Below are 23,859 nucleotides of genomic sequence, written 5' to 3'. Positions count from 1 at the left end.
CGTCAGACATCGCTTTTTTGTCAGATCGCTGGATCTCGCCGGGTCGACCGCCACTGCAACTGCGGGAAGGAGGAGATGATGACGCCCTAGCCACTTTCCCCGGACATGTTTTTGGACACTACCTGATTGCTGTGTGCTGCCATGTTCCTCAACACCAGAGCTAGGTCACGATCACCGTTCGTGGGGACAAGGGCCCGGCGGCGGCGTAAGACCTCCAAGGAAGAACGTGTGTGTCCTGTGTGCGCGCAGGCGTTCAACAAGGCCGAGCACCTGGCAAGACATCTCAGGTCGCATACCAAGGAGAAGCCGTTTAAATGTTCAGTCTGTGACAAGGATTTTGCTCGACAGTAAGTGTCTATGGCATTGGCTATTGTCGTCAATACTGATAATTGATCTTCAGGGACACTCTCCTGAGACACTCCCGGTCTCATTCGGTCAGCAATGAGGCTCGCGCGAGGCAGGAATCACGTTATATATTTGCCGCTTTGGATCATGAAAGAGAGTTGGGCACAAAGCAATTGATTCCACAAGACCCAATCACAGAACCCATTCTACCTATGTCTCTCCAGCTAGACTCCAGGTCGATGAGCAATATGGTCGTTCCAGTCTCCCCTCCAAACAGCACATCCCTCGACAAACACACCCCAAATCTCTCCGGCCAAGAGGAAAGCAGCACTTGCGGTACTCAAATCACTCCGCTGCCCTCGTTGTTTCCTTTAGAAGCAGGAGATGCCTGGAGGAATCAGGGGAGTCCACATCCCGCGCTCTGGGACTACCGGCTGGACCAAGACTGGGAGACTCTGCTCACCGGAGATGACTTTGACTTGGATGCTGTGAATCTGTCTCTACTTCATGCGACGTCTGATTTTGTGCCCGCGAGTGAGTCAATACCTGAACCGAGTATCCTCCGACCGCACGAACAGTCCATATCGGGTATCGGCAACGACCCCGTCAAGGAACGGGCGAATGCCATTAAAAGAAAATGGCATACTTTCTCCGAGACTTTTTCCTCGGGCCAGATGAGCCCTGATGTATCCCAACAGGGCAGTTTCATCGACGAGCCCTATCGCAAACGACTAGCGGAGCGCCTTCAGCCCTTTGTCCAGCATGGGATTCTCCCTTCGACTCCATTCCTGGTCTGCACATCACGTTTGTTGTCCGAGCGTTTCTAACCTTCAATACAGGATCTTTGTATCCAAGCCTACTTTTCCAAATTTCACCCTCTGTTCCCTGTGGTGCACATGCCTACCTTCCGACCAGGTACTCAGAACTCAGTACTTCTACTCTCCGTCTGCTCAGCAGGTAGTCTAATTGTCGGTTCGACTCGAGCGACCATGCATGGCATTAGCATGTTCGAAAGGCTTAACAAAGCTATTCTGGCCTCGGTATTTTGCATATGTCTTGAAATATCTGACTACGATTTGCTAATATGGACAGTGGGATTCCTACGTTTCAAAGCCATGGCTGTCATCTCTTATAACTCTTCAGGCTGTTCTTATAGCGCAGACCTTTGGTCTGCTGCTGGGTGTACGCTGGCTCTTGTTGTAACTATATCCTATACAGACCTCGATCTAACATTTCCCAGAGACCCAAAGACCTAGCTGGGATTGAGACTTGGCACGGAAGTATTGTCGCTGTGAGCTCACCTCTATCATCGTTTTTGGAATCACATCTGACCTGACTCAGTGGGCGCGCAGAGCAAAGCTCTTCCACGCCGAACCCTCGGAATGCAATATCCTCGACTTGACAGGCGAGGCACTGGAGAACGCATGGATGAACTGGATCCAGACAGAAGTGAAGAAGCGGTAGGTATATCGCTCCTAACCCATGAAATGTCTTCCACACGCTAATTCCTATAGTATCGTCATCGGCCTACATATCCATGACGCCGAACTCGCAAAACTCCATCACCATGAACCCCTCCTCCGGCACTCACTCAAGCGACTTCCCCAAATCTCATCGAACGAACTCTTCACTGCACCCAATTCAATCCACTGGAAAACACTCGTACTAGAAACACAAACGACACACCCCACTTCATCAGGGTGTCGGCTGCATTCTCCCACAACCACTCAGCCCCCCATCGATAAAACTGCCATACCCGGCGACTTTGCCCTCTCCGGGATGCTCGAATCAATCAGCGCTCTAGCCTGCGAGCACCGTGATGCCAACACCGCCTCGCCATCCTGCTCCACCAGCATCACCAACTGCCACGACATGCTCACAAAATGGTACACCCAGTTCCACCGCAGCCAACAAGGTAAACCATCCTGGCTGTGCCTCATGATGCTATGGCACTCGGTCTTCATCCTTCTCCACGTCGATGTTGACGCACTAGAATGTGCCTATGGCCGTGACGGTGCCGACGTAGCCCAGCGGCACCGTGCCTACGCGCTATCCTGGGTGCAATCCGCAGATGCGAAGCGCTGTCTCTTGCACGCGCTGCTGATCCAGAAGAGCTTTGAGTCTCTTCCCGCTGGCGCAGAGTCGTCAATCCATGTCCCCATGTGTTTGTACTACTGCGGCATTGTCTGGTCGTGTTTCATGTGCTTTGCGGGCGACGCCGAGGCCGGGGCGGGTCCTGTCACCGTTGAAGCGGCGGATTCCTTACATTTCGCGGAGTTGCTGCTTCCTGGCGTTGATGGGATGGGATCCTTTGCTGATCAGACGCGTGGGTTGTTGCCCAGGCGTCTGGCTACGGGGTCGTTGTTTCGCATTATTGATCTGTTGAATCGTATCAGTCACTGGAAGATTGCACGGAGTCTGGCTTCAACGCTTTTGGCGCTGGTGGAGGAGACGCAGGATTTATTATGAATTGGTCCGAGCCCTAGTCGACTGTGTGTGGCTCTGAACAAGACAACAATAATGCACCATTGGTCAATCCATCCTCACATAGGAAAAGCGTGCTCTAGCAAGAATCCATCCGTGCCTCCCCCCCTTATAAGCACGGCCCCGAATTCCTTAAGTAGCGGTGAAAAAATACCCAGAAAGGAGACATGATTAAGCACTATGATATATAATTTCAACTGGTGTATCTTTAACAAAACTTCACACTCAAAAACAAAAAACACTCCCTGATCCTATCACACCTCACGTCGCCTAGGCGTATCGTACATCATGTCACAACAGCCGTCTATTTGAACATCCGCTTCAGGCGGGCAAAGAATCCGCCCTTCTTCTTCTCGGCAGCGTCAGCGGTGGCGGAGGCCTCGGTATTCTTGGGCTCGTCCTTCGCGTCCTTCGTGTCCTTCGCCTTGGCGGACTCCTCCTTGACAGTCTCCGTCGTGGGCGCCTGGTCCTTGGGCTCTTCACCCTTCTTCAGCGCCGGCTCGGGCTGCTTCAGCTCAGCTTCGGGAGCAGCAGCACCGGTCTTCTCCGTCCCTTTGGAGGAAGAAACAGCCGCAGCGGCAGCAGCGACGGCTTGCGGCGAAGCCTTGCCATCGGTCTTGGTCTTGCCGTCCTTCTTCTCCTCCGGCTTCTTCTCCTCGGCCTTCTTGACGGGGACCGGCTCCGGGGTTGTGTACGCGGCTGTCGAAGCAGGACCAGCACCAGCCAGGGTCTTCTTGTCGAGAGCGGCGGCGCTGGCGCGAGCCTGCTCCTCCTCATGCTTGGCCATCTTGGGCGGCTTGGTCTCGTCCGATGAGAAGATGGGCTTCTCGTACGGACGCTTCGCGTGTGCATCCACCTCAGCCGGATTCTCGGCAGCTGCCGTCAGCCCCGGGGTCTTCAAGGTAGATGTGCCCGCGGCAGCTCCAGCCGGGACCGCTGTCGATGTGGCAGACTCCTCGGCGGCAACCTCGGAGGCTGAAGGGTAGGTCTCGGCAGCTGCCGTCAGTCCCGGGGTCTTCGAGGTAGTTGTGCCGGCGGGGGCGGCAGCTCCAATCGGGGCCGCTGTCGATGTGGCAGACTCCTCAGCGGCAACCTCGGAGGTTGAAGGGTAGGTCTCGGCGGGGAAGGAGGGTTCCTTGGAGGTGGTCTCAGGGAGAACAGCTAAATTATGATCAATCAGCATCAATTGACTCGCAATGCGTCGGTCTGGGGGGGGCGCGACATACCAGTTCGCTCGCCATCACCTCCGTCCACCTTACCGATCTGGCCGGTTTTGGAGGCCTGAGCTTTATCCACGGTTTCTTGCAGGGTGCCCTTTTCCTTGGGGGTGACCGTCTCAGCCTGCTTGGTCTCCGTCACAGATGGGCCAGCCGTTGCGGGCGTCTTGGTGCTGAGCTCGGGAGCAGCGCCTTCAGCAGTCTGCGTCGCGGCAGCTGGAGTCTCGGAGACACCATCGCCCTTGCCTTCACCGTACATGATATTGTCCTCGACGTCATGACCGGGATGGCTGCAAAGCAGTTAGGAGGGCATGCACGCACAAAGAGAGTTTTTTTTTTTTTCGGGAGATTCTTACACGATGGTCTTTGCGGTGTCGGCGACCTTGTCTGCAGCGGCGGCGGCGGGGCCCTTGCCGCCCTTGTTCTTCTTCTTGCCACCTTTCTTGGGCATGGTGCTGTGGTCGTGTGTGAAGGAGTTCTGCGCGGCAAGGTCAGGTCAGGTCAGGTCAGGCTCCTGTCGAGATGACGACAGAATGCGCGCGACGGCGCAGACACCTGCGTCGCTTCAATGGATGGGAGATGGAACGTACGGTTGTGGGGGATGGGAGAATGGGGGAGGGAGTGAGGTGAAGAGAAGAGAAAAGGATGGTTAGTTAGGTGGCAGTTGGGAAGACCGAATGGGTGGGCCAAGTAAGGGATGACGATCCGGTATGCTGCCCAGGACCCGTGGTTCTGTGTGTTCTAGATGTCGAACACAGCGGCGGTCAGGATGAATTCGTCTTAGGATCTGCTGTCGGGCCTTCTATTATTATTCTTTTCCCTTCTGCTGACGGGCTATTTTTGTTTTTGTTTGGAATGACGGCTACACTCGGACGGACGCATCCATCTCGGTCGGCATAGTGGACTGGCAATTGGTCTGCATACTTGACTGGGAACCAGATCAATCATGTCCATATCAACATTGTTGCTGCATTCGATCAACTCACGATCGCACTGACCATAACAGATTTCCGCATCGGTCCTGTCGTGTGCTGCACTAATGCTGAATCGGGTAATAGGGTTCGTGCCCCTGTCAGCCTCAAGACGATCTGGGGAAGATCCGGCATTCCTGCAGGTGGCGGACTTGCCACGGTTTCATAGTCCCCCTCTTATTGTTATTCTCATTATCATCATCTTTATTAGTCTTAGTCTTATTATTACATTTTCATTGTATACCAAAAACATGAACAGACCAGCATTATTTCCTCAAGTATCGGCTAAAAAAAAATCAAAAATTGACCGACGCAGGGGTCGAACCTGCAATCTCTTGATTCGTAGTCAAGCGCCTTGCCATTGGGCCAGCCGGCCGTGTTGAATGTTGAGAGCCCATTTGTGTTCTATGATCCAAGATTTCTGTGTCGCCGGAAACAGCGTGCCGGGTGGGCCTCTTGTTGGTGGGGGCGAATGGGGCGCACTGGGCACAGCGTGCTTCCCGGTTTTGTCCGCCTCCACTCTCCTTCCGGCACTCGGTGATGCGTGGATGCAAACTGACGTCGTGGGTGGACAGCCCCTGGGTCCAGTCACCACACAAGCGTTGAGGCACGGGGGGGTACTCAACAAAGGACCATGATGTAACTGTTCTGGGCTGGCATCGCCGTGGCGTCGATCGGACCGGACTGCCGAGAATTTCTGGAACCCTTCGCTGCAGCACGCCTCATCACTCCTTCGCCACGGGCGGGATGGCAGCTTTGAATCCTACACCGAGGATCATTTCTGTGCCTGGTTTGGGGGGGAAGGGCGTTGGTCAGACCTACTATGTAAGCCCTAACTCAACTGGCTCGGGGCCAGGAGATCAGATCGCTAGGGGACTGGGATATCACTCCATTCCGGCTGAAGGCGATTGTAGTTGTGCCCCAATAACCAATAATCCTGCATTCGGTGGGTTTTTCTCCTACCACCCCGTCCTTGCACACCGGCCGGATGTGACCCGGATAGCCTTCCCCAGTGGGAGAGAGTGAGAGGCGTGGGTCTGCTTATCTCCTGGCCCATATTAACCCTCGCCTCCCTCCCCCCCCCCCGACTGAAACTTGGTCCTCTTTCTGTATACTCGATTTCCATCAAGAAAAGAATGGTTATACACTGTTCCCTTCATCTCCGCCGTCCGTCGTGTTGTTCCCCATCTGGGAGTGGTCTGCATTGCACCACTTGGAATTAATTCGATCTGTGATCGTCGTTCCCCCCGGACTCCTCTTCTCCGTTGTCTTCCGCCATGCCTTTCCGTGAAAGAGTTAGGCGGGTATTCCACCGTCCTTCCTCCTCTAGCAGTGCCGAGGACAAGCCCAAGGTCCAATACTATCGTCGCCACGAGGTGCCGCCGTCGAAATTCCGTGGCCCTTTTGACAAGAGCCACCAGAAAAGCCTGGCCTCTTGGTCCTTCGAGGGTGCCTGTGTCGAGCGATCACGGTCTTTGGACGACCTGGCTCTCTCGCCCTGCGCCACCAATAATCTATCGGATTGCTATGATGGCTCCGACAGCGGCGAGGCCGAATGCTCATTGGACGAGATAGCAGACTCAGGTTAGTTGTTATCTCTGCTCTCAGACTCGCGCCGATTCTCCGATCCCCTCCGTTCTGACACCACATCCCGCGTAGCTCTTCCCTCGTTTGCGGCCTCGCAGTCCTCCACCATCGTCGATCTGGATAGTTACGGGTTGTCTGCGGCCGCTTCGGCCAAGACCCTCGTCCCGGGGAAAGCGCCGTTCTACGACCTTCCCGACGACCCCATTGCTCAGATCAAGGAGTCCGTCCGCTTCACCTCGCCCGCCCTATACGCCTTGACGCCCCGGATCATCTCGCCGTGTCTGTCGCCACGAGGAAAGCAACTTCCCTTCGCGCCAGAGGACCTGACTCGCGCTTTGATCGCTGTGCAGATCTGCGCGTAAGCCCTCTTCTTCGCTTCTTCCACATCCTAGCGATCAGTATTCGTCATACTACCCACTCGACGTCTATTCCTTTCTGTATTTCCTTTATCTTCTTTGGATTCCCCCAGGTGGGAAAATTTGGGCGTTCAAATCGACCCACGCCATCGGCCAAGTCCGACTGGCACACAACCCTTGCAGTCCGTGTGCATGGATGAGGAGTTGATACCCCTTTTCCTGCGGAAACACGTCTGCCATGCATTTGCATTTGAGCGTTTATACCCGTCCTAGATTTCTGTTTTGCAGGTTTTGTCCCCACGAGTCGGGGCCTTTGCCTCGGGGCTCTCGCGAGTCCGCGACACGTCGATCTAAATTATCTTTCCATAGATTATAGATTGTATAAATACGATGTTGCAAGTATATTATAGATCTCATAGATCAGAGTAGAATTAAAGTAGTCTAGACTTGTGTAACCCCCGCAGGCCAAGCAATCTTCCCCGAATCCTGACTCCACAGAGAAGCACGTCAGTCTGGGCATTGATGAACGAGGTAATGATCATTCGTCTGTCACTCTGGCCGAAAACTGTAATTTTCCCCTGATGCTGTATGGAGTAGTATGCTTATGTGAGGCGATTGGAAGTGCGCCAAGTATATAGATTGTCCGCTACTCATCAGACAGCGATGATGACAATCAATTTCCAAGCGACCCCTGCCTCACTGAGGCGCAGCCTTATACCCGAAGCCATTCTTCTCCAAAAATGGGAGTGTTTTTGTTGATATTGGTACCTGAAATATCATCGCCTGCCGCCATCCCTCAGTCAATACAACATTTGAACAGTTGAGCTCACTTGGATCGTCTCCTTTCCTTCGTCATCTCAGTCTCTTCTAATCTGTCATGCTCCCGAAAGGTCCACCGGGCACAAAAGTATTGCGGATTTAATACGACGCAGTGCATAGGAAATGTGATCTATTGGCTCATAGCACACACAGACAGGGGGATCGCCAAGGGGAAAAGCTAAAAACAGTTCGGCCGAGAATAGATCGCCTACGCGACACATGAAAGTTAAATTCGACCTGTTCTAAACACGGTTCCGGAATCATAATAGCAAGGGATGCAATCCTCTCTAGTGATGCATCATCACATCTAGACAAGACTGATTTAAGAATAATTCGTCTGCTCAAACAGTTGGCTATCCGCTTATCAGGGAGTGGCACCTTGTTGACTAACGAGTAGGCAAACTAAAAATGAGAACAGGGGCCGTTGCGCCCTAACCAACACCAAAGCCCTCCAACAGCTGACTACTATCTGAAAGCGGATGACTTCGCCGTCTAAGGCTGGTGTTTTAAGTACTCAAAGAAATAAAAACGCATCACGGCTGTCTACCTCGCTTCTTCTGACGATAATTGAGGCCCCTTGCTAAAAGGTGGCCTGAAGGGACTGAATTTGGCAAGTACCATTTCGAGAGTGCTAGAAGTGACGATCGTTGACCCCACAGGAGCCTCAAATTGACCCTCTTATTGGGTTAGCTATATGCCGCCCCAAATACCTGGAAGTCATTTTTTAAGTTTTAGCCGTTAGTGCGGAAAATAGTGCTTTTCCAACAGCACGAATCGTGCCAAGACCCCTGCTATGATGTGTTTGATGTCGTTATTTGGCCCCAAAGCACGTCGCAAGCTTCCTTGAATTGCCAATCATTTTGTTCTTAACTGCCGCGATTCCACTTTATATCTGGGACAAGAATAAGAGGAGTACTCAGGAACCATCATAAAGGAGTCTCCGCTAGTTTTTCTTGTGTCCTACTAACAATCCACAGCAACCTCACTCCTCATCACTTCACCTTCACGATCAGTCTTCCCTTACGACAATGCTATTAAAATACTTTACCGCTATCACACTTCTGGCATCCACTGGAACCCTTGCGTGGTCACGCTTCTCGGATCCACAACATCCTTCAACCACCATAATCAAGGAGCCCAACGAGGGCGCTGCGACTCTTGTTAAAGCCGCGTATGGCGATGATGTTTATTATTGTTTCGCTCAACTCTCCTTCGCTTGGGGCTGCAATGGCATAAGCGACACTCCCATTGGGAGATATCAGGATGGCATCTGCGTCCCATTGAGTCAGTTTCACAACTACCCGCCGAACAAAGTGACCTTGACTGACATGGCTATTTTAAAGACGAGGGCAATGCCTATGAAATCTCTACGATCTGCCACTCAGCCAAAATAGCTCTCTTCTATGACGACATGCCTGACGGAGATGTCAAGGCTGTTGAGCCACTCGACGTCGATTTCAACTGGGTCCTCGATTCTCCAAAGGCCGGCCTCCTTCACTTCGTCGATGATAGCTATCGGGGGGAAGTGTGGTCTCCATTACAACAACACGACGCCCAGACGCCAGCGAGCTACATGTTGGGAACGGCTACTTCTGAATATCTCTACTTCACCGAAACGAATTCCCATCCTCATGAGTCTTCACCTCAACAGCATGAGTTAATATGAGATGTATGTGTATTATAATACAATCTTTATGATATGAATAAAAGCTCAAGCGCTGTGTACTGCAGAAGTGAGTCTTGGCACATGTACGCCAGATCCATCGATATGTACAGCTGAGTGCTTCAGTCTCAAATGAGCTTGGCAAAGAGGGATGAAGTGCTCATGCCATCGATGTCAATGTTGCGACATAGATATGAACTAGTCGAGAGGTGCCAATCTTTCCAAACAGTATCAGTTCCTATCAAGCTGCGGACCACGATCCCTATCTGTCATATTTCACAGTCCCATGGATCACCTCCGAAAAGCCGATAAAGTGCGATCGATAACCTTGTCAAGTGGTCACCTGATCCATCTCGTCTCAGAATCGATGGTCCGGGCTTTGAACATCAGACGGCGGCAGCGATGACGTGGTTTTATGCTACTCGTTCTAATTGTCCTGCGGTGTTGCGGTGTGTGTCAATTGCTTCATGGTTTGAAATCACGTATGGAGCAGATGTATGATGACTTATCCAGGCATCGAACTCGGCATCTTTTTTATCTGATTAGAAACCGTAAGGTTGAGGGCATAGAGTCTACAATAATTTGATTGTTACCCAAGTTATTTTCTCATAAATATGCTAGTAAGTAGGATACACATGGGGCGGAATGACTTCGCAGGCTGAAGACACGGCGTGGTTCCGTCAGTCGCCGTATCATGATAAGAAAGTAAACAAAACATAATCTTACAAGTCTAGATCTAAATCTCAATCCAAGGCGCTGAACATAGATGACAGCATGTGGCAGACTTGGCCTGCCAATGCCAGGTACCCATCTCGCCTACCTACAAGTGGACGGTAGTTTGACGCCACAGCATGATACGGTACTCACCGCACATTATGACATGCTACGCGCTATCTGCACAGCTTGCAAGTGACCATGAAACATCTCTTTACTTCGCCACCAAACTCCAGATTCTTCTATCATTGGCTATTCTGTCGGAAAGATAGGTACGAACGGCGGATCACTCGTCCAGACCAAAAGCAATCGGGATGAACGGATGAGGTCATGCCTGATATGCCAAAGGGAAAACAGAAAAAATACGAAATTCTATTCGAATCATACCGTTCTTTGGGCATTATTGGTTGGCTGAACTCGCCGCTTGGATGGATGGGTCCTTTCCAGGGTATGCCGGGATGGAACTAGATGAACTCCCTCCCCTCCGCGAGTCATCAGCACGCGGCCCGAATGTCGTCTTGCAACAATAAACCCACCAAGACGGGTCTATTTAAGCAGGATTCATCCTATCTGGCCCTTATCCTCTCCTCTTTCCATAAGAGGAACGCTAATCGCCTCCACTATCAATGCACGTGGGCACAGGCCTGAGGATATCGCTGTATAGCTAGTCCAAAGACCTAAAAACTCGGCTTTTTGCCAGTCTGCTCGAGTACCGTTGACTTTACCTTCAAGTACTCCAAGTCTTGATCTCCAGATCTACTGGGGACGAGCTTCATCATGCTCCGATTTCTGCGCGGACTGCTTTGCTTTTCCTCTCCTCATACTTCTACCAACGACGATCCGATCTCAGAAGCCACACACAGCGCCAATGCCATCGAAACAAGCTGTCTTCAATGCCCCAGCTCGCGTTCACAGCTGCCTGTTCTAGTTAGGGCTCTTTCGACTTCACCCTTGGACAGCTCGACTGGTACTATCAGCTCAGGTACCTCTACTACTGCAGGCTCGTCTGCAGACACCAAGGCCACAGAATGTTCAACGGCCACTGAGAGCCCTTCCTCGTCTTCCGAGGTGCTGGCCAAGTTTCCCTGGCCATCGCTTGACACTAGCACATACACCCCACTCCTGCAGGAGGATGGCACGCTCCAAGCGCCTCCACATCTATCATTCGGTGGATACGGGTCGTTTGGGGGCCGTTTCGCTCCTGAGTCGATCATGAGCTTTCTCTACGAGCTTGACTCCTTCTTCGAAAAAAGCATCCTAGACCCGTCATTCTGGGCCGAGTATGCTAGTTTTCAGCAAACGCGGGCGACCCCACTACAAGTGGCGAGCAAGCTCACAGACCTAGCCGGGGGTGCCACCATCTGGCTGAAGCGCGAGGACCAGAACGAGTACGGTAGCCACAAGACGCGCAACATTGTCGGTCAGCTCCTGCTGGCACGCCGCATGGGCTTCATTGAGATCGTTACCGACTGTGCATCAGCCAAGCATGGCAGCTTCACGGCGGCCATGTGCGCGCGCCTTGGTCTGCGCTGCGTGGTGATAATGGGCTCCGACGATGGCCGCGTCCAGCAGGAAGATATCCTCGAAATGAAGCTGCTGGGGGCTAAGGTGCTAACAGCCTGTGCAACCTCCGGTCTAGGCACGCTTCGCGCCGCTATCACAGAAGCGTTGCGCTATTCAGTCTGTAACCACGAAACGGCATTTTACCTAATGGGTAGTCCAGTGGGTCCAGCTCCTCTGCCGACCCTAGCACGGACGTTTCAAGGACTCTTAGGCGAGGAGGTCGCGGCCCAGATGCAAGATGCTGCTGGCTGTCAACCTGATGCTGTCGTCACCGCCGTGGGCGGCGGGAGTGGCGCCATTGGACTGTTCAGACCATTCCTTCGGAATCCTGCCATCCGTCTCGTGGGTGTCGAGGCCGCAAAGGCAGCTGCCCTAACAGAAGGCGAGGTCGGCGTCCTCCAGGGCTCGCGCACTTATTTGCTTCAGAACAGCCACGGCCAGATCATTGATTCACATTCCATCTCACCAGACTTGAACCTCTCCAGCGTGGGGCCTGAGCTTGCACATTGGAAGAACTGCGGCCGGATTGAAATCTCGACCGCCACGGACGCGGATGCCCTGGCTGGATTGAAAACTATTCAACACCACGAGGGATTTTTGCCTGGCCTAGACTCGAGTCACGCGGTAAGCAGGACCATCGATCTCGCGAGGGAACTCGGTCCGGGTAAGAATCTCGTGTTGCTGGTGACCGGGTCTGATAACATTGACCTCAGTGGGCTGGGGGTTGTTTGATCCCATCGTCTTGCTGAGGCGGTCTGCACTTTCGTTTCTTGGAAATATTTTAGGGACCTGGACGTTCCCGGCAGTGTTGTTTCTTTTCTTTTCTCTGCATTACCACTCGATGTACAATATCTTACCATATAGCCCTACTGTTCGATTGACAATCTCTATATATCTACTAACGAACGCTGCATACTTATTCTTATACTCCACGGGAGAACTTGGGTATACGAGATGCTAGTTGATCCCTGTCTTTGCTGCAGATATAGTGCACAGCAAACACAGCAAACAATAAAGCAAGGCTATTGTCTGAACAAAACAGTTGTCTTGCTTTGTAGCATATCATAAATCATAGCCATGTTCATGTACATGTCCTCGGTGGCAAGGGTATCGCTTCTAGACCGCCATTCCAAATCAGTCCTCGTGGGTCACCGACATATCCAACACCTCCACTCGTCCCCTTCCCCGAGTCTCATTGCCGATGAAGTCGTTCAGTCCCTTGTATGCTCCAGGAACGGCAAACCCAATCACCTCCCACTCATCCCCGCTGACTTCCTGCGACTCAATCGATTCAATGTAGCTCGTGATCTTGTCCTTAACTGTACCCGGTGTCTTCGGTGCACCCTCCGCCTCAGAGCCGCCGGCTTCCATGTCTGAATCATCGCCCTTGGCAGCCTTCTTAGAGCCCTTGTTGCCCTTCTTGCTGGATTTTTTGCCGCCCGATGGGGCCTCTTTCTCCTTGTTTGACGCCGCGCCCGGGGCTGCCTTGACCGCTTGCTTCAACAGCGATACGGGACAAGTGACCCGAAGGCGCATCCGAGCCCGCATAACGGGGATTGGCTGCCAGGCGATGAGCGCCTTCATGGCATCGAGTGCTTGACTCTTCGCAGACCGGTTGGGGGACACTCCGGTCCACAGCGGTTTCTTGGGTTGAGCAGGCTTGTCCTCGTCCGTCCCGTTGGCCTCGCCGCCTTGCTGTTGCATCTGTCCGCTGGCCGAACTCAGTTGGTCCAGCGCTTTGGAAATCATCCCCGGTGTGTACACGCGCTTGGTGTTGGGGTCGACTAGTCGGCCTGAGACGATATCAAGCACCTCCTTCTCGACTCGCTCGAGAATGTCTTTGCGCTCGCGCTCACCCACTTGCACCTCACCCTTGCGGAGAATCTCCTGACGCACCTCATCTGCGGGGGTGCCGGCACCAAACGCTTTGGCTAGTTCGGCAGATGGGGCTGTCTGCGCCTTGGACACGGATAGGAAGATAGTTGGGACTTGGAGGACATTGTCGAGGTCTTTCTCTGCGCCAGACCGGTATTCTAGTAGCTTGTTCTTATAGCAGGCGAGCTCGAACCGTTTTTTGCCTAGAAGAGAAGCGGCCGTCAGTCACACCACGCCTTCCAACAGGAACCCGTCATGCATACCCTTCTTTAGCCGGACGACGGACACATTGGTGAACTTGATCTGGTTGGAGGGTTGATTGATAGGCATGACGGCAGGTAAATCGTTCACAACATTATTGGAAGGAAAGAACAGAGAGCACAAGCAAACAGGATCAAAGTCTCGGCCCAATCCGGCCTAGTGCGGGCCCGCTGACTCAGCCGCCTGTGATTGGCTGCCCACTCCTCCAGGTGCCTGAGAGCGTCATCGTCCGGTTTCCTGCATCTTCCCATCCATCCATCTCCTCATCATCCTCAACATCCTCATTATCTTGATTCCTAATCCAACACTGATCTCAATCCATCATGAGAGTTCTGCCCGCTACGCTGCTGGTTGGAGCAGCTTCCGCCGCTGCCCCGCCTCTCCAGCAGGTCCTCGGTGCGGGAAGGGAGCAGGTGGAGACCTGGTCCAAGCAGGGTACCAACGCCTTCTCCAAGCCTCTCGAGCAGATCCAGGATGGCCTGAAGTCGCTGTCCGATGAGGCCCGTCAGCTCTGGGAAGAGGTCTCCAACTACTTCCCGGACTCCATGGAACAGGCCCCCATGCTGTCGCTGCCCAAGCCACACACTCGTCTCGCCGACTCGCACTGGGATCACGTGGTGCGTGGTGCTGATGTCCAGAGCGTCTGGGTGACTGGCGAGAGTGGCACCAAGGAACGTGAGATTGACGGCAAGCTGGAGGCCTACGACCTGCGTGTCAAGAAGGTGGACCCCAGCGCCCTCGGGATCGACCCGGATGTGAAGCAGTACAGTGGGTATCTGGACGATAACGAGGAGGATAAGCACCTGTTCTATTGTGAGTTTTCTCTATCGCCTTGTGGGCATGAAACAATACTGATTGTGCGTGAAAGGGTTCTTCGAGTCCCGCAATGACCCCGAGAACGACCCCGTTGTTCTGTGGCTGAACGGCGGCCCCGGTTGCTCCTCGCTGACCGGTCTGTTCATGGAGCTGGGGCCTAGCTCTATTAATAAGAAGATAGAGGTAGTCTACAACGATTACTCGTGGAACTCGAACGCCTCGGTGATCTTCCTGGATCAACCCGTCAACGTTGGCTACTCCTACAGCGGCTCCTCCGTCAGCGACACCGTGGCTGCCGGCAAAGATGTCTATGCCCTGCTGTCCTTGTTCTTCAAGCAGTTCCCTGAATACGCTTCTCAGGACTTCCACATTGCCGGCGAGTCCTATGGCGGTCACTACATCCCTGTCTTCGCTTCCGAGATTCTTTCTCACAAGAAGCGCAATATTAACCTGAAGTCCGTCCTCATCGGAAATGGTCTGACCGATGGCCTCACCCAGTATGAGTACTACCGCCCGATGGCCTGCGGTGACGGTGGCTACCCGGCTGTTCTGGACGAGGGCAGCTGCCAGTCCATGGACAATGCCCTGCCCCGCTGCCAGCAGATGATTGAGTCCTGCTACAGCAGCGAGAGCTCCTGGGTTTGCGTTCCGGCCTCAATCTACTGCAACAACGCTCTCTTGGCCCCGTACCAGCGCACTGGTCAGAACGTCTACGACGTCCGCGGCAAGTGCGAAGACGAGAGCAACCTGTGCTACAAGGGCATGGGCTATGTCAGCGACTACCTCAACAAGGCGGAGGTGCGCAAGGCTCTGGGTGCCGAGGTCGACGGTTACGACTCTTGCAACTTCGACATCAACCGTAACTTCCTCTTCCACGGCGACTGGATGAAGCCCTACCACCGCCTGGTGCCGGAGCTCCTCGAGCAGATCCCCGTCCTGATCTATGCGGGTGATGCCGACTTCATCTGCAACTGGCTGGGCAACAAGGCCTGGTCCGAGGCCCTCGAATGGCCCGGCAAGTCCAAGTTCGCGTCCGCCGAGCTGGAGGACCTGGTCATCAAGGACAACGAGCACACCGGCAAGAAGATCGGCCAGGTCAAGTCCCACGGTAACTTCACCTTCATGCGCCTCTACGGCGGTGGTCACATGGTCCCCATGGACCAGCCCGAGTCTAGCCTGGAGTTCTTCAACCGCTGGCTGGGTGGCGAGTGGTTCTAAGCCCTATACATCAATGTCTTTTATTGTCTGTTTCGTGGAATTTATTGATTTCGCCTAGTTTTTATTGCATACACACTGGCTAAAGCACAAGACCTCTGGGGATGTGTGAGAGTATTTGAACCCTTTGCCATCTCTCTTGATAGGCTTGCTCATGTCGTCAAGTATATAGCTGTTTGGTCTGAATTGATATTATCTGGAATACCACCGCCGACCGTAAATGTAAGCATGTAGATCTGTGTTAAATGTTTTCAGAAAGCAGAAACAGCGAGTTGATCTCGAGGAAGGTATAGGGTCCCAGGAGGTGGGATGAACCTTGGTGTGAACCACGCAAGACACTTTGTCGATCTTTACCGTTGGTACAGGGCAACTACGCAAGGCCAATACACGGCTGTGATTTACAACGCAGCATATTATAAGGAAGATCGGTTCATTTCATAGTGGTATGATTCATTTTCATTTTTAGGACCGGCAACAACCCCCAGTCCACCGGGGCAAAAGGTCCCCCGGAAGCCCATCAGAAACACACCGACAGTAAAGGAATCCTCCCAAAAATAGATCCCCGGCAAAAATCGCTGACAACAATAGTTTAGCCCTTCTTCTTGCTGACACCGACGGTGCGGCCACGGCGACCGGTCGTCTTGGTGTGCTGGCCACGGACACGCAGGCCCCAGTAGTGACGCAGACCGCGGTGCGAGCGGATCTTCTTCAGGCGCTCCAGATCCTCACGGAGCTTGCTGTCAAGACCGTTGGAGACAACCTGGGAGTCCTTGCCGTCGGTGATGTCGCGCTGTCTGTTCAGGAACCACGTGGGAATCTTGTACTGGGTCGGGGTCTGGAGGATGGTGACGATACGCTCGAGCTCTTCGGTGGTAAGCTCACCGGCACTATTGTGAGAAATTCCCGTCAGTTGGTTGTTGTTTTGTGGGGTGTTGAGGAATTTTGCAATGTCTCCGATCCTTTCCACCCACACACAAAATGATGGGAGGAAAAAATTGCCCAACTCCATCGCAGCACCATCCCCATCCAAAATCCCCTCCGCTTCATATATCCAAAGACATTGCATTATTCCTCAAGGGCTTGTTGCACACGTACCGCTTCGAGAGGTCGACATCGGCCTTCTTGCAGACCAGGTTGGAGTAGCGGCGACCGACACCCTTGATCTTGGTCAGGGCGTACATGATCTTCTGCTTGCCGTCAACATTGGTGTTGAGCAGACGCAGAATGTACTGGAAGTTCGTCTTCTCGCCGGACACGAGCGCTGTAGCCATCGACAAGTCCATGTTAGCCTGACATTCAATTTTGTTGGATGGGTGCGACCGGTCTCGCTTGTGGTTCGGGAGATCCAGAGAGTGGTGATAGGGGGCGAGAGCATTGAGAGGAAAGTGGTCACATACACATGATGGGCGATAGGCGCGATGTATCGCGATGTGTTGTCGTCGAGAGGGATGGAGAAGAGGAAGTCGAGGCAAGCGCTGATTGTTCTTTCCGGTTGTGGGCTCGGCTCGCTTGTGCGGCGCTAATCCGGATAGGGAAATCACGTGCTGCATGTTTTGTGTTTGCTTGTATTGACGTAATTTACCCGTATCTTACACCCTCGATGGTCCTCGCCCTTTGTGCTCCTTTCACGAGCGACGATGAAACCAACGTGGCGTTCGATTCCGTGGGACTCGTGCATCAGCAGTATACAGTACTCTTTGGGCCGGAGATGCATCTCCCAGCTATGGCTGGTAGGTTGCCACGGTCAAATATTGGAATGGATTATGCAGACACATCATCTTGGTTACTCACTGGATATTCTGCACTCGAATGCTCATGTACTTGACGATGTCTTCGTGTCAGGAGATACATATCTTTTCTCAGGGATGTCGGAACATGGAATATCTACCAGAGGATCTAGAGCAATGAGCCTCAGACCATGATCCTGACTGGGCTCTTTGATCACCACCGACAGACAATGCCAACTTCGTCTCGCGTCTCGGCCTGATACTTGGACCCGACAAGGATCTGGTTTCTTGTTCGACTCTTCTGTGATGAGTTTCACTCGCTGCCTTTGATGCTCTTTGTTCCCATTAACGAGTGTCTCTCTTCCTGACGCCCAGACTCGGCATAAAGGCTATTGGACACGAGCGTCCAGGATTATGAACTGACAAGTCAGTTATAGAGATACTTACATTGCAGTCTTTGTTTTGACAGTTTAAAAGTGTTCTATGTTTCGACTGAGGAAAGACATCAATGCCATGGAGCCAAGTCGGCTCCTTTATTCTCTTTCACTCGATCAATATCATAGTCCTCTCTGCAGCACTGTCTTTATTCTCCAACATGCCCTTGAAGGTCTTACCAGGGATGCCCCCAAATGTATATTTAAAGGCCTTGTTGGCCCCCGGTTGAATTTACCACCGTCGTCTATATTCTTTTCGGAATCTGATCTTTCTGAGCTATCTTGTACATCCTGTTCGTCTTGCAACTGCCCCATTTCCTCTCATTCATCATTGGATTCAGTCCAAGATGGAGGATGCGGACCACTTCCTGGACAACAACCCGGAACTCTTCGAAAGGGTGACCGAGGACAATGTCCATGTCCCCCCTGAGCCCGAGAAACTCTACGACATGACTTCGCTGCCCGATCCACCCGCGGATTTGAAATTCTTCGGGATGTGTGCCAGAGACTTCAGCATCGGCCGTCACATTATGAAGGAGAACTGTCTGGCGTTGGCCAAGTTTTGGTTCTGGGGTATTCGATTCGACATGTACCTTCGCCCGTCCGGAACCAGAATTATCAACGCCTTGTGGAAACTATTCTACTACATGGCAGATGAGCATCGCCCACGCAACTGGACGGAGGTTTTTGATTTCACTCGTGATTCCGGCCCCCGTCTGTTCAAATATACCACTAATCCTTGTCCTTTCCCCTACAGCCAACACCATCGAGAGCTCCCAAGCCTCAAAGGAGCCACTCGACCCGGCTTTCATCGACCTGCAGACGCACCGTCTGTCTTACCAGATGTCTACATCGAACGGTTTCTACTTCCTGCCGTCTCGAAGAAGAGAAAGATGTCACGTCGGACTCAGCCTCCAGGGTACACACAGAGAGAAACCCGAGCAGCCAAGAGACGCAGAACACAAGCGTCGCCTTCTCCCGATTCAACGTTCAACCTCGACGGTATGTCCACTCATGTTTCTAACCATTTTTCCCAGCTGCCGCCATTACCTGACGTTGGCGAGACCGGCTTCGACAGTCCAAGCCCTGATCCACGGACGGTTCTCCCGGTTACTCTCACCAATGGAATACTCCTGCCGACAACTCTCCCGGCAACCGTACCGGCAGCTCTTTTAGCAGGACTTCCAACGGCTTTGTCTGGAACTTTACCTGGAGCTTTGCCTAGTATTCAAATGCAGGCTGTGACCGAAGCAGTGGAGCGCACAGTGATGACATTCGCATACTTCGATCTTGGACGGGATCCCAGTGCTCCAGCTCGAGCACCTTTCCCCACCAGAACGGCCTGTGACAAGGACACCCTGCGTCTTATGCAGGTTGCAACGTTTCCCGCCACCAGAGCCGTGAGGTTGATGCCCCCAGAGCTTCTCTTCGACCCGAATGGTCTCACCTATCCGTATCGCGGGCGAGGGCCGGTCTGGAATGGCGGTTCCTGTGCTATCGACGCCGCGATCACGTTGGGCATGCTCGCCGACGCTGGATGTACCGTTGCAGACCGCAAAGGCGATTGGCAGTCACAATTCACCACACTCGAGAAAGCTTTCATCGAAGTCTGCAATATGAATTGGGATGTTTACGATGACTACACATCTATTGACCTTCGCGACGCCTTTTGGAAGAAGCTGGTCTCCGCCGTCCCCAGCCTCACTATTGGAGCTCCTACTCCTGTCTGGGTGGTTTGGGCGGAATCAACAAGGAGCTTTGCCCAGTTTCAGTTCAACTTCACCGAGGTGTTGACTCCATGTCCATGCCTAGGCCTGGCCCCAATATCTACAAACAGGATGGGCCAATGCATGTATCCCATATCCCAGCCCTTGGATCAGTACGGTGTGACTGTGTCGGAAATGATCGAGCGTTCTACCTATGGGTCCAAGCACAGTGGGCCATGTCCAAACTGTGGATCACCAACGGGAGACGCCAAAGTCAAACAGTTCAAGAATCTTCCCCTACGGCTGGTGATGAGTTTCGGCATGGATATCAAGCTGGTCTCCCACACTAAGGACATTGCCTTTCGGTATGTGGACGAGCACGGAAACCACCAGGTAGCCACCTACCGTTGGCTCGGCGGCATTTACTACAAAGACAACCACGTCCGTGTTTACTGGACAGATGCTGAACGAGGCGAAGAGGATACCGGCAACATTCGCATCTACGACAGCCAGGACAACTCAGGCATCATTGTGGGTGACATTCCGCCTTTCCACAGGGATTCTCGTGTGCCCCAGGACTGGCTGCGTGAGGGTTTGCCGATCGTCCTTTACGAGCGGGTCATGAATCCTTCCAGCGACGTCCTCACTGTGGCTTCCCAGACCGTTACTAATATGATGAGTACTTCGATGCAGAACAAGCCGATCCTGACAGAGCACACTCCCTGGCGCCGAGCACCAGAACCTTCTTCCTCGGCTGGCCTTGATCCATGGCCCCGCATTCTGCCTCGCACTGGTGAGAACTACTATGAGGCACGATACACCGGACTGTCCCCCAGCCTCGTTCCAGATCCCAATTCAATCCTCGATGGAGACTTGGACAGTCTGCTACTGAATGCCGCAGAATCCATATCAATTCAACCCACGACATCCCTGGCCGATAATGCCATGTTGCCTGATGTGAACAGTTCTCGTCTGAAACAGGGAAGCCAAAGCCCCAACATGTTTGACTCGATTCTTGACGACCCATCATCCTTCCTCGCCAATCACCCAGACCTCTGGCCCGATGGTATTCCAGGTGACGATGGTCTGAGTCTGGTGAACTTTCCTGAACTGGCGCAGTCGCCGGAGGATGCTCACACGTCGCCCTCGAATGCTCCGACACCCTACTTCTCACCCAGCCAGTTTTTAGACCTGCCGTCATCCTCGAATTCGTCCTCAAATGTGTCCATGGCGGATATCCCGGAATATATAAACGTCAGCCACGATTGTCCCGCTCCTCATGAGCCTGCTCGCGTGTACATCATCCAGTCGGATCAATTGGATAAGTCACATCGCAGTCCTCCTAGGGCTGGGGCTCAAAAAAGGAAAAACGCCAAATCCCCCGGTGAGTCCGCAGGTAAGTCCAACGGCAAACCCAAGGGCATCTCCAAGACCCCGGCCAAATCCAAGAGGCCACTGCAGCGGATCACCAACTGAGCTGCGCTATTCCGACCTCATTTTTTTTCAATGCAAGATTTTTCGGAGTTTGGCTGCTTTATGTTAGTGTTCCTGTGATTTGTATACTCGATAGATCTCTTTGTGTCTGTGTTTTGGCTGTTTCTTTGCTCGATAGATTTCCTTTTCTCATCATATTATAGAATGCGATGCTTTTCTACACAGGGCCGAAATTCCAAGTAAACAAGCACGTAAAGCTAAGTGCACTGCACTAGAGAATCGGGGTACGGCAAAACCCCCCTTTATAATTGCCGTGCCGATCGCGAAGTCGAGAAGGTTATTTCTACACCTCCTCTATAGAAATATTCTCATCTGGCAGGTTCTCGTGCAATACCTGCTCCTCGGTCCAGTCTTCAGTCAGCAGGTTTTAGCTTCTGCTCAAACTTCTCCAAAAAGGTAGACCCATCAAGAGTTCGCGTTTGGTTAATCCACTCACCTTTTTCTGCTATCCAGCAGCCACCCCACAGGCCCATGTATATAAAGCGAGCTAGACCAGATATGGAACAGCAACAACTACCACTGCCACTAACTGCTCTTAATTAATCAATCACAAAGAATAGATTGACAAAAATTAACAAAAAGACAATAGGCCCGAGCCGCGGATCGAACGCGGGACCTCGCGCAGGAGTGCTTAGGTTTTGCCCTAAGCGCGAATCATACCACTAGACCACCCGGGCTATTATTAGTAACAAGGATTCTGGTTGAAATCATGAAGACACTCGCTTAGTACACAGAGGGACGCGGCGCTTCTTAGCATCGAATCACAGTTCAATTGACCGATGTCACTAAGAGCTTGAAAACGCTTTAACTCCTTCTTGTCAGAGTATTTAGGATGCTTGTCCTACTCATCAAGAACCACTCATAACTAGTAATCTCGCAAACGGGGTCGCCTGTACGACGTGGTTGTTAAGGTCAAGCGGCGACAGCGAGGCTAATCGCTGTGGGAAGACTGTCAAGGCAGATAAGTTGGTTGAATTTAGGGTTGCCCAAATATTGTCTCTCATAGATGTAGATGTAAAGGTAGAGTAGTTTAACAACGAGGCAAGGAAGGTGGTCTAGGAGACGTCGAAACATAACACTAGTCTCTATACTTACCACCTGACTTTGAGCAGTTACGGCATCTTATCCAGTGATATATGTAATGTTTTATCTACCCCTATGAAGCAACGTCGACAAGAGATCATTGGAAATATCGCGATAGACTACCCACTTTACAACAACATCCATCCTTAGATCTAGAGCATTTAGGACTATTACCGCCTCTGACTCGCATTTGAGACTTTTGTATAACGTTTTGGGAATACTTTGGGGAGGTATTTCTTTAGTGTTTGGCTTCTCTGTGTGCATTAATTAGTTTGTTATTCTGTTTTCTTAACCTTACGATCTCTATTTCGGCATATAGCCTTTCCGGTTTAAACAGTATACATGTAGTTAATAGTAGAATCAACAATTATTGCTGTCGCTTGATTTTAGAGAATAGATGCATTTTGAAGAAAATTTAATGATAAAATATTAATAAAAATGACGAAAAAAATAGACAGGCCCGAGCCGCGGATCGAACGCGGGACCTCGCGCAGGAGTGCTTAGGTTTGCCCTAAGCGCGAATCATACCACTAGACCACCCGGGCTGACATTATTCAGCAGAATCCACGCTAAATCATAAGCCATTCTTTCGCCATCTCTAATCCGTCGAACGTTTGTCCGGGCCGGGACTTTTGTGTTCCCGCGGCCGACGGGTTTTGTACTGACCCGTCGGACGTTCTGAGGAAGAAGAAGATTCCTATTTAAAATGTAGGAAGACCACAGAATCTATGCAGTTTAGTTAGAAATAGATCTTTTTTCTGCCATAATACAGGGCAAGAATGGTCTCCCTGTCTGATGTCCAGGCTTCAAATGCACAAATCGCTACATCACTGCCTGCCGGTCTAGTCGCTGTCTTTGTCGGAGCGACTTACGGTATTGGCGAGAGCACCCTGAAGGAATTCGCGCGTAATGCTCGTCAACCTCGGGTGTATTTCGTCGGGCGGTCGCAAGATGCAGGCAATCGCATCACAGCCGAATGCCAACAACTAAATCCTGATGGCAAGTTTATGTTCATCAAGGCGGACTGCAGTCTCATCAAGGTAGTGGATGACGTCTGTCACGAGATCAAGAGTAAAGAGAAGGCTATCAATCTGCTCTTCCTCAGCTCTGGGACTGCGCTATTTCATACAGGTATGCATTACGATAGCCTATAGTCAGTTATGGAATACTAATGACCTCCTAGAAACATCAGAGTCAGTGATTTATTTCCGACATACCCGTGTGTCATGGTAGCCTCCAACTCGACTCGTCCTCCTTTGTACAACTTTTGTTGTCCTTCTGCTGGCTCATGCTCCAAACACTCTCGAATTTTTCCCTGGTTACGTACGCGAAATTTAGATACGGGTCGTTTCAGCGCCACTCGTGGAAAGGATGGAGGCCGGATCTTCTGCAGGGCCCAGTCCGGGGGTTAGTGTTGCCAAGAGGCGTGCATGCGTGAGCTGTACATCTGCAAAAGCAAAGTGCAGCCGCCGTATTGCGGAGAACGATTGTGAAAGGTGTGCTCGTCTTGGGAAAGAATGCACATTTTT

General features: G+C 52.2%; 9 protein-coding genes and 3 non-coding genes across 12 annotated transcripts; 6 read left to right on the top strand and 6 right to left on the bottom strand.

The window, feature by feature from the left end:
• Nucleotides 1–141: 141 nt before the first annotated feature.
• On the top strand, nt 142–2,814 carry PFLUO_LOCUS8597 (uncharacterized protein; the record flags this gene model as incomplete). Its single annotated transcript, XM_073786341.1, has 7 exons — nt 142–347; nt 401–1,136; nt 1,185–1,385; nt 1,438–1,527; nt 1,586–1,636; nt 1,687–1,805; nt 1,860–2,814. The coding sequence occupies 7 exons, from the start codon at nt 142–144 to the stop codon at nt 2,812–2,814; spliced, it is 2,358 nt and encodes a 785-aa protein (XP_073642606.1).
• Nucleotides 2,815–3,133: 319 nt separating this feature from the next.
• PFLUO_LOCUS8596 (uncharacterized protein) lies at nt 3,134–4,497 on the bottom strand (the record flags this gene model as incomplete). Its single annotated transcript, XM_073786340.1, has 3 exons — nt 3,134–3,990; nt 4,056–4,336; nt 4,403–4,497. 3 exons carry the CDS (start codon nt 4,495–4,497, stop codon nt 3,134–3,136), a joined length of 1,233 nt encoding a protein of 410 aa, XP_073642605.1.
• An 824-nt stretch (nt 4,498–5,321) lies between these two features.
• On the bottom strand, nt 5,322–5,393 carry PFLUO_LOCUS8595. Its single transcript has one exon. It is a non-coding gene; the product is annotated as a tRNA-Arg (tRNA).
• A 901-nt stretch (nt 5,394–6,294) lies between these two features.
• PFLUO_LOCUS8594 (uncharacterized protein) lies at nt 6,295–6,966 on the top strand (the record flags this gene model as incomplete). Its single annotated transcript, XM_073786339.1, has 2 exons — nt 6,295–6,601; nt 6,677–6,966. The coding sequence occupies 2 exons, from the start codon at nt 6,295–6,297 to the stop codon at nt 6,964–6,966; spliced, it is 597 nt and encodes a 198-aa protein (XP_073642604.1).
• Nucleotides 6,967–10,933: 3,967 nt separating this feature from the next.
• Nucleotides 10,934–12,451, top strand: PFLUO_LOCUS8593 (uncharacterized protein; the record flags this gene model as incomplete). Its single annotated transcript, XM_073786338.1, has 1 exon — nt 10,934–12,451. One exon carries the CDS (start codon nt 10,934–10,936, stop codon nt 12,449–12,451), a length of 1,518 nt encoding a protein of 505 aa, XP_073642603.1.
• Nucleotides 12,452–12,853: 402 nt separating this feature from the next.
• PFLUO_LOCUS8592 (uncharacterized protein) lies at nt 12,854–13,924 on the bottom strand (the record flags this gene model as incomplete). The annotated part of the gene is made up of 2 exons (XM_073786337.1): nt 12,854–13,797; nt 13,858–13,924. 2 exons carry the CDS (start codon nt 13,922–13,924, stop codon nt 12,854–12,856), a joined length of 1,011 nt encoding a protein of 336 aa, XP_073642602.1.
• Nucleotides 13,925–14,178: 254 nt separating this feature from the next.
• PFLUO_LOCUS8591 (uncharacterized protein) lies at nt 14,179–15,889 on the top strand (the record flags this gene model as incomplete). The annotated part of the gene is made up of 2 exons (XM_073786336.1): nt 14,179–14,668; nt 14,724–15,889. The coding sequence occupies 2 exons, from the start codon at nt 14,179–14,181 to the stop codon at nt 15,887–15,889; spliced, it is 1,656 nt and encodes a 551-aa protein (XP_073642601.1).
• A 586-nt stretch (nt 15,890–16,475) lies between these two features.
• Nucleotides 16,476–17,287, bottom strand: PFLUO_LOCUS8590 (ribosomal 40S subunit protein S18B; the record flags this gene model as incomplete). Its single annotated transcript, XM_073786335.1, has 3 exons — nt 16,476–16,773; nt 16,982–17,147; nt 17,284–17,287. The coding sequence occupies 3 exons, from the start codon at nt 17,285–17,287 to the stop codon at nt 16,476–16,478; spliced, it is 468 nt and encodes a 155-aa protein (XP_073642600.1).
• A 1,107-nt stretch (nt 17,288–18,394) lies between these two features.
• PFLUO_LOCUS8589 (uncharacterized protein) lies at nt 18,395–21,229 on the top strand (the record flags this gene model as incomplete). The annotated part of the gene is made up of 3 exons (XM_073786334.1): nt 18,395–18,761; nt 18,805–19,049; nt 19,085–21,229. 3 exons carry the CDS (start codon nt 18,395–18,397, stop codon nt 21,227–21,229), a joined length of 2,757 nt encoding a protein of 918 aa, XP_073642599.1.
• Nucleotides 21,230–21,835: 606 nt separating this feature from the next.
• On the bottom strand, nt 21,836–21,924 carry PFLUO_LOCUS8588. The gene has a single exon. It is a non-coding gene; the product is annotated as a tRNA-Pro (tRNA).
• Nucleotides 21,925–22,787: 863 nt separating this feature from the next.
• Nucleotides 22,788–22,875, bottom strand: PFLUO_LOCUS8587. Its single transcript has one exon. It is a non-coding gene; the product is annotated as a tRNA-Pro (tRNA).
• Nucleotides 22,876–23,109: 234 nt separating this feature from the next.
• PFLUO_LOCUS8586 (uncharacterized protein) lies at nt 23,110–23,563 on the top strand (the record flags this gene model as incomplete). Its single annotated transcript, XM_073786331.1, has 2 exons — nt 23,110–23,461; nt 23,514–23,563. 2 exons carry the CDS (start codon nt 23,110–23,112, stop codon nt 23,561–23,563), a joined length of 402 nt encoding a protein of 133 aa, XP_073642598.1.
• Between the last annotated feature and the right edge of the window lie 296 nt (nt 23,564–23,859).

Source organism: Penicillium psychrofluorescens (genome assembly GCF_964197705.1).
Source record: "Penicillium psychrofluorescens genome assembly, chromosome: 6".
In the NCBI taxonomy this organism is placed as follows: domain Eukaryota; kingdom Fungi; phylum Ascomycota; class Eurotiomycetes; order Eurotiales; family Aspergillaceae; genus Penicillium; species Penicillium psychrofluorescens.
This window is presented reverse-complemented; position numbering and strand designations above follow the sequence as displayed.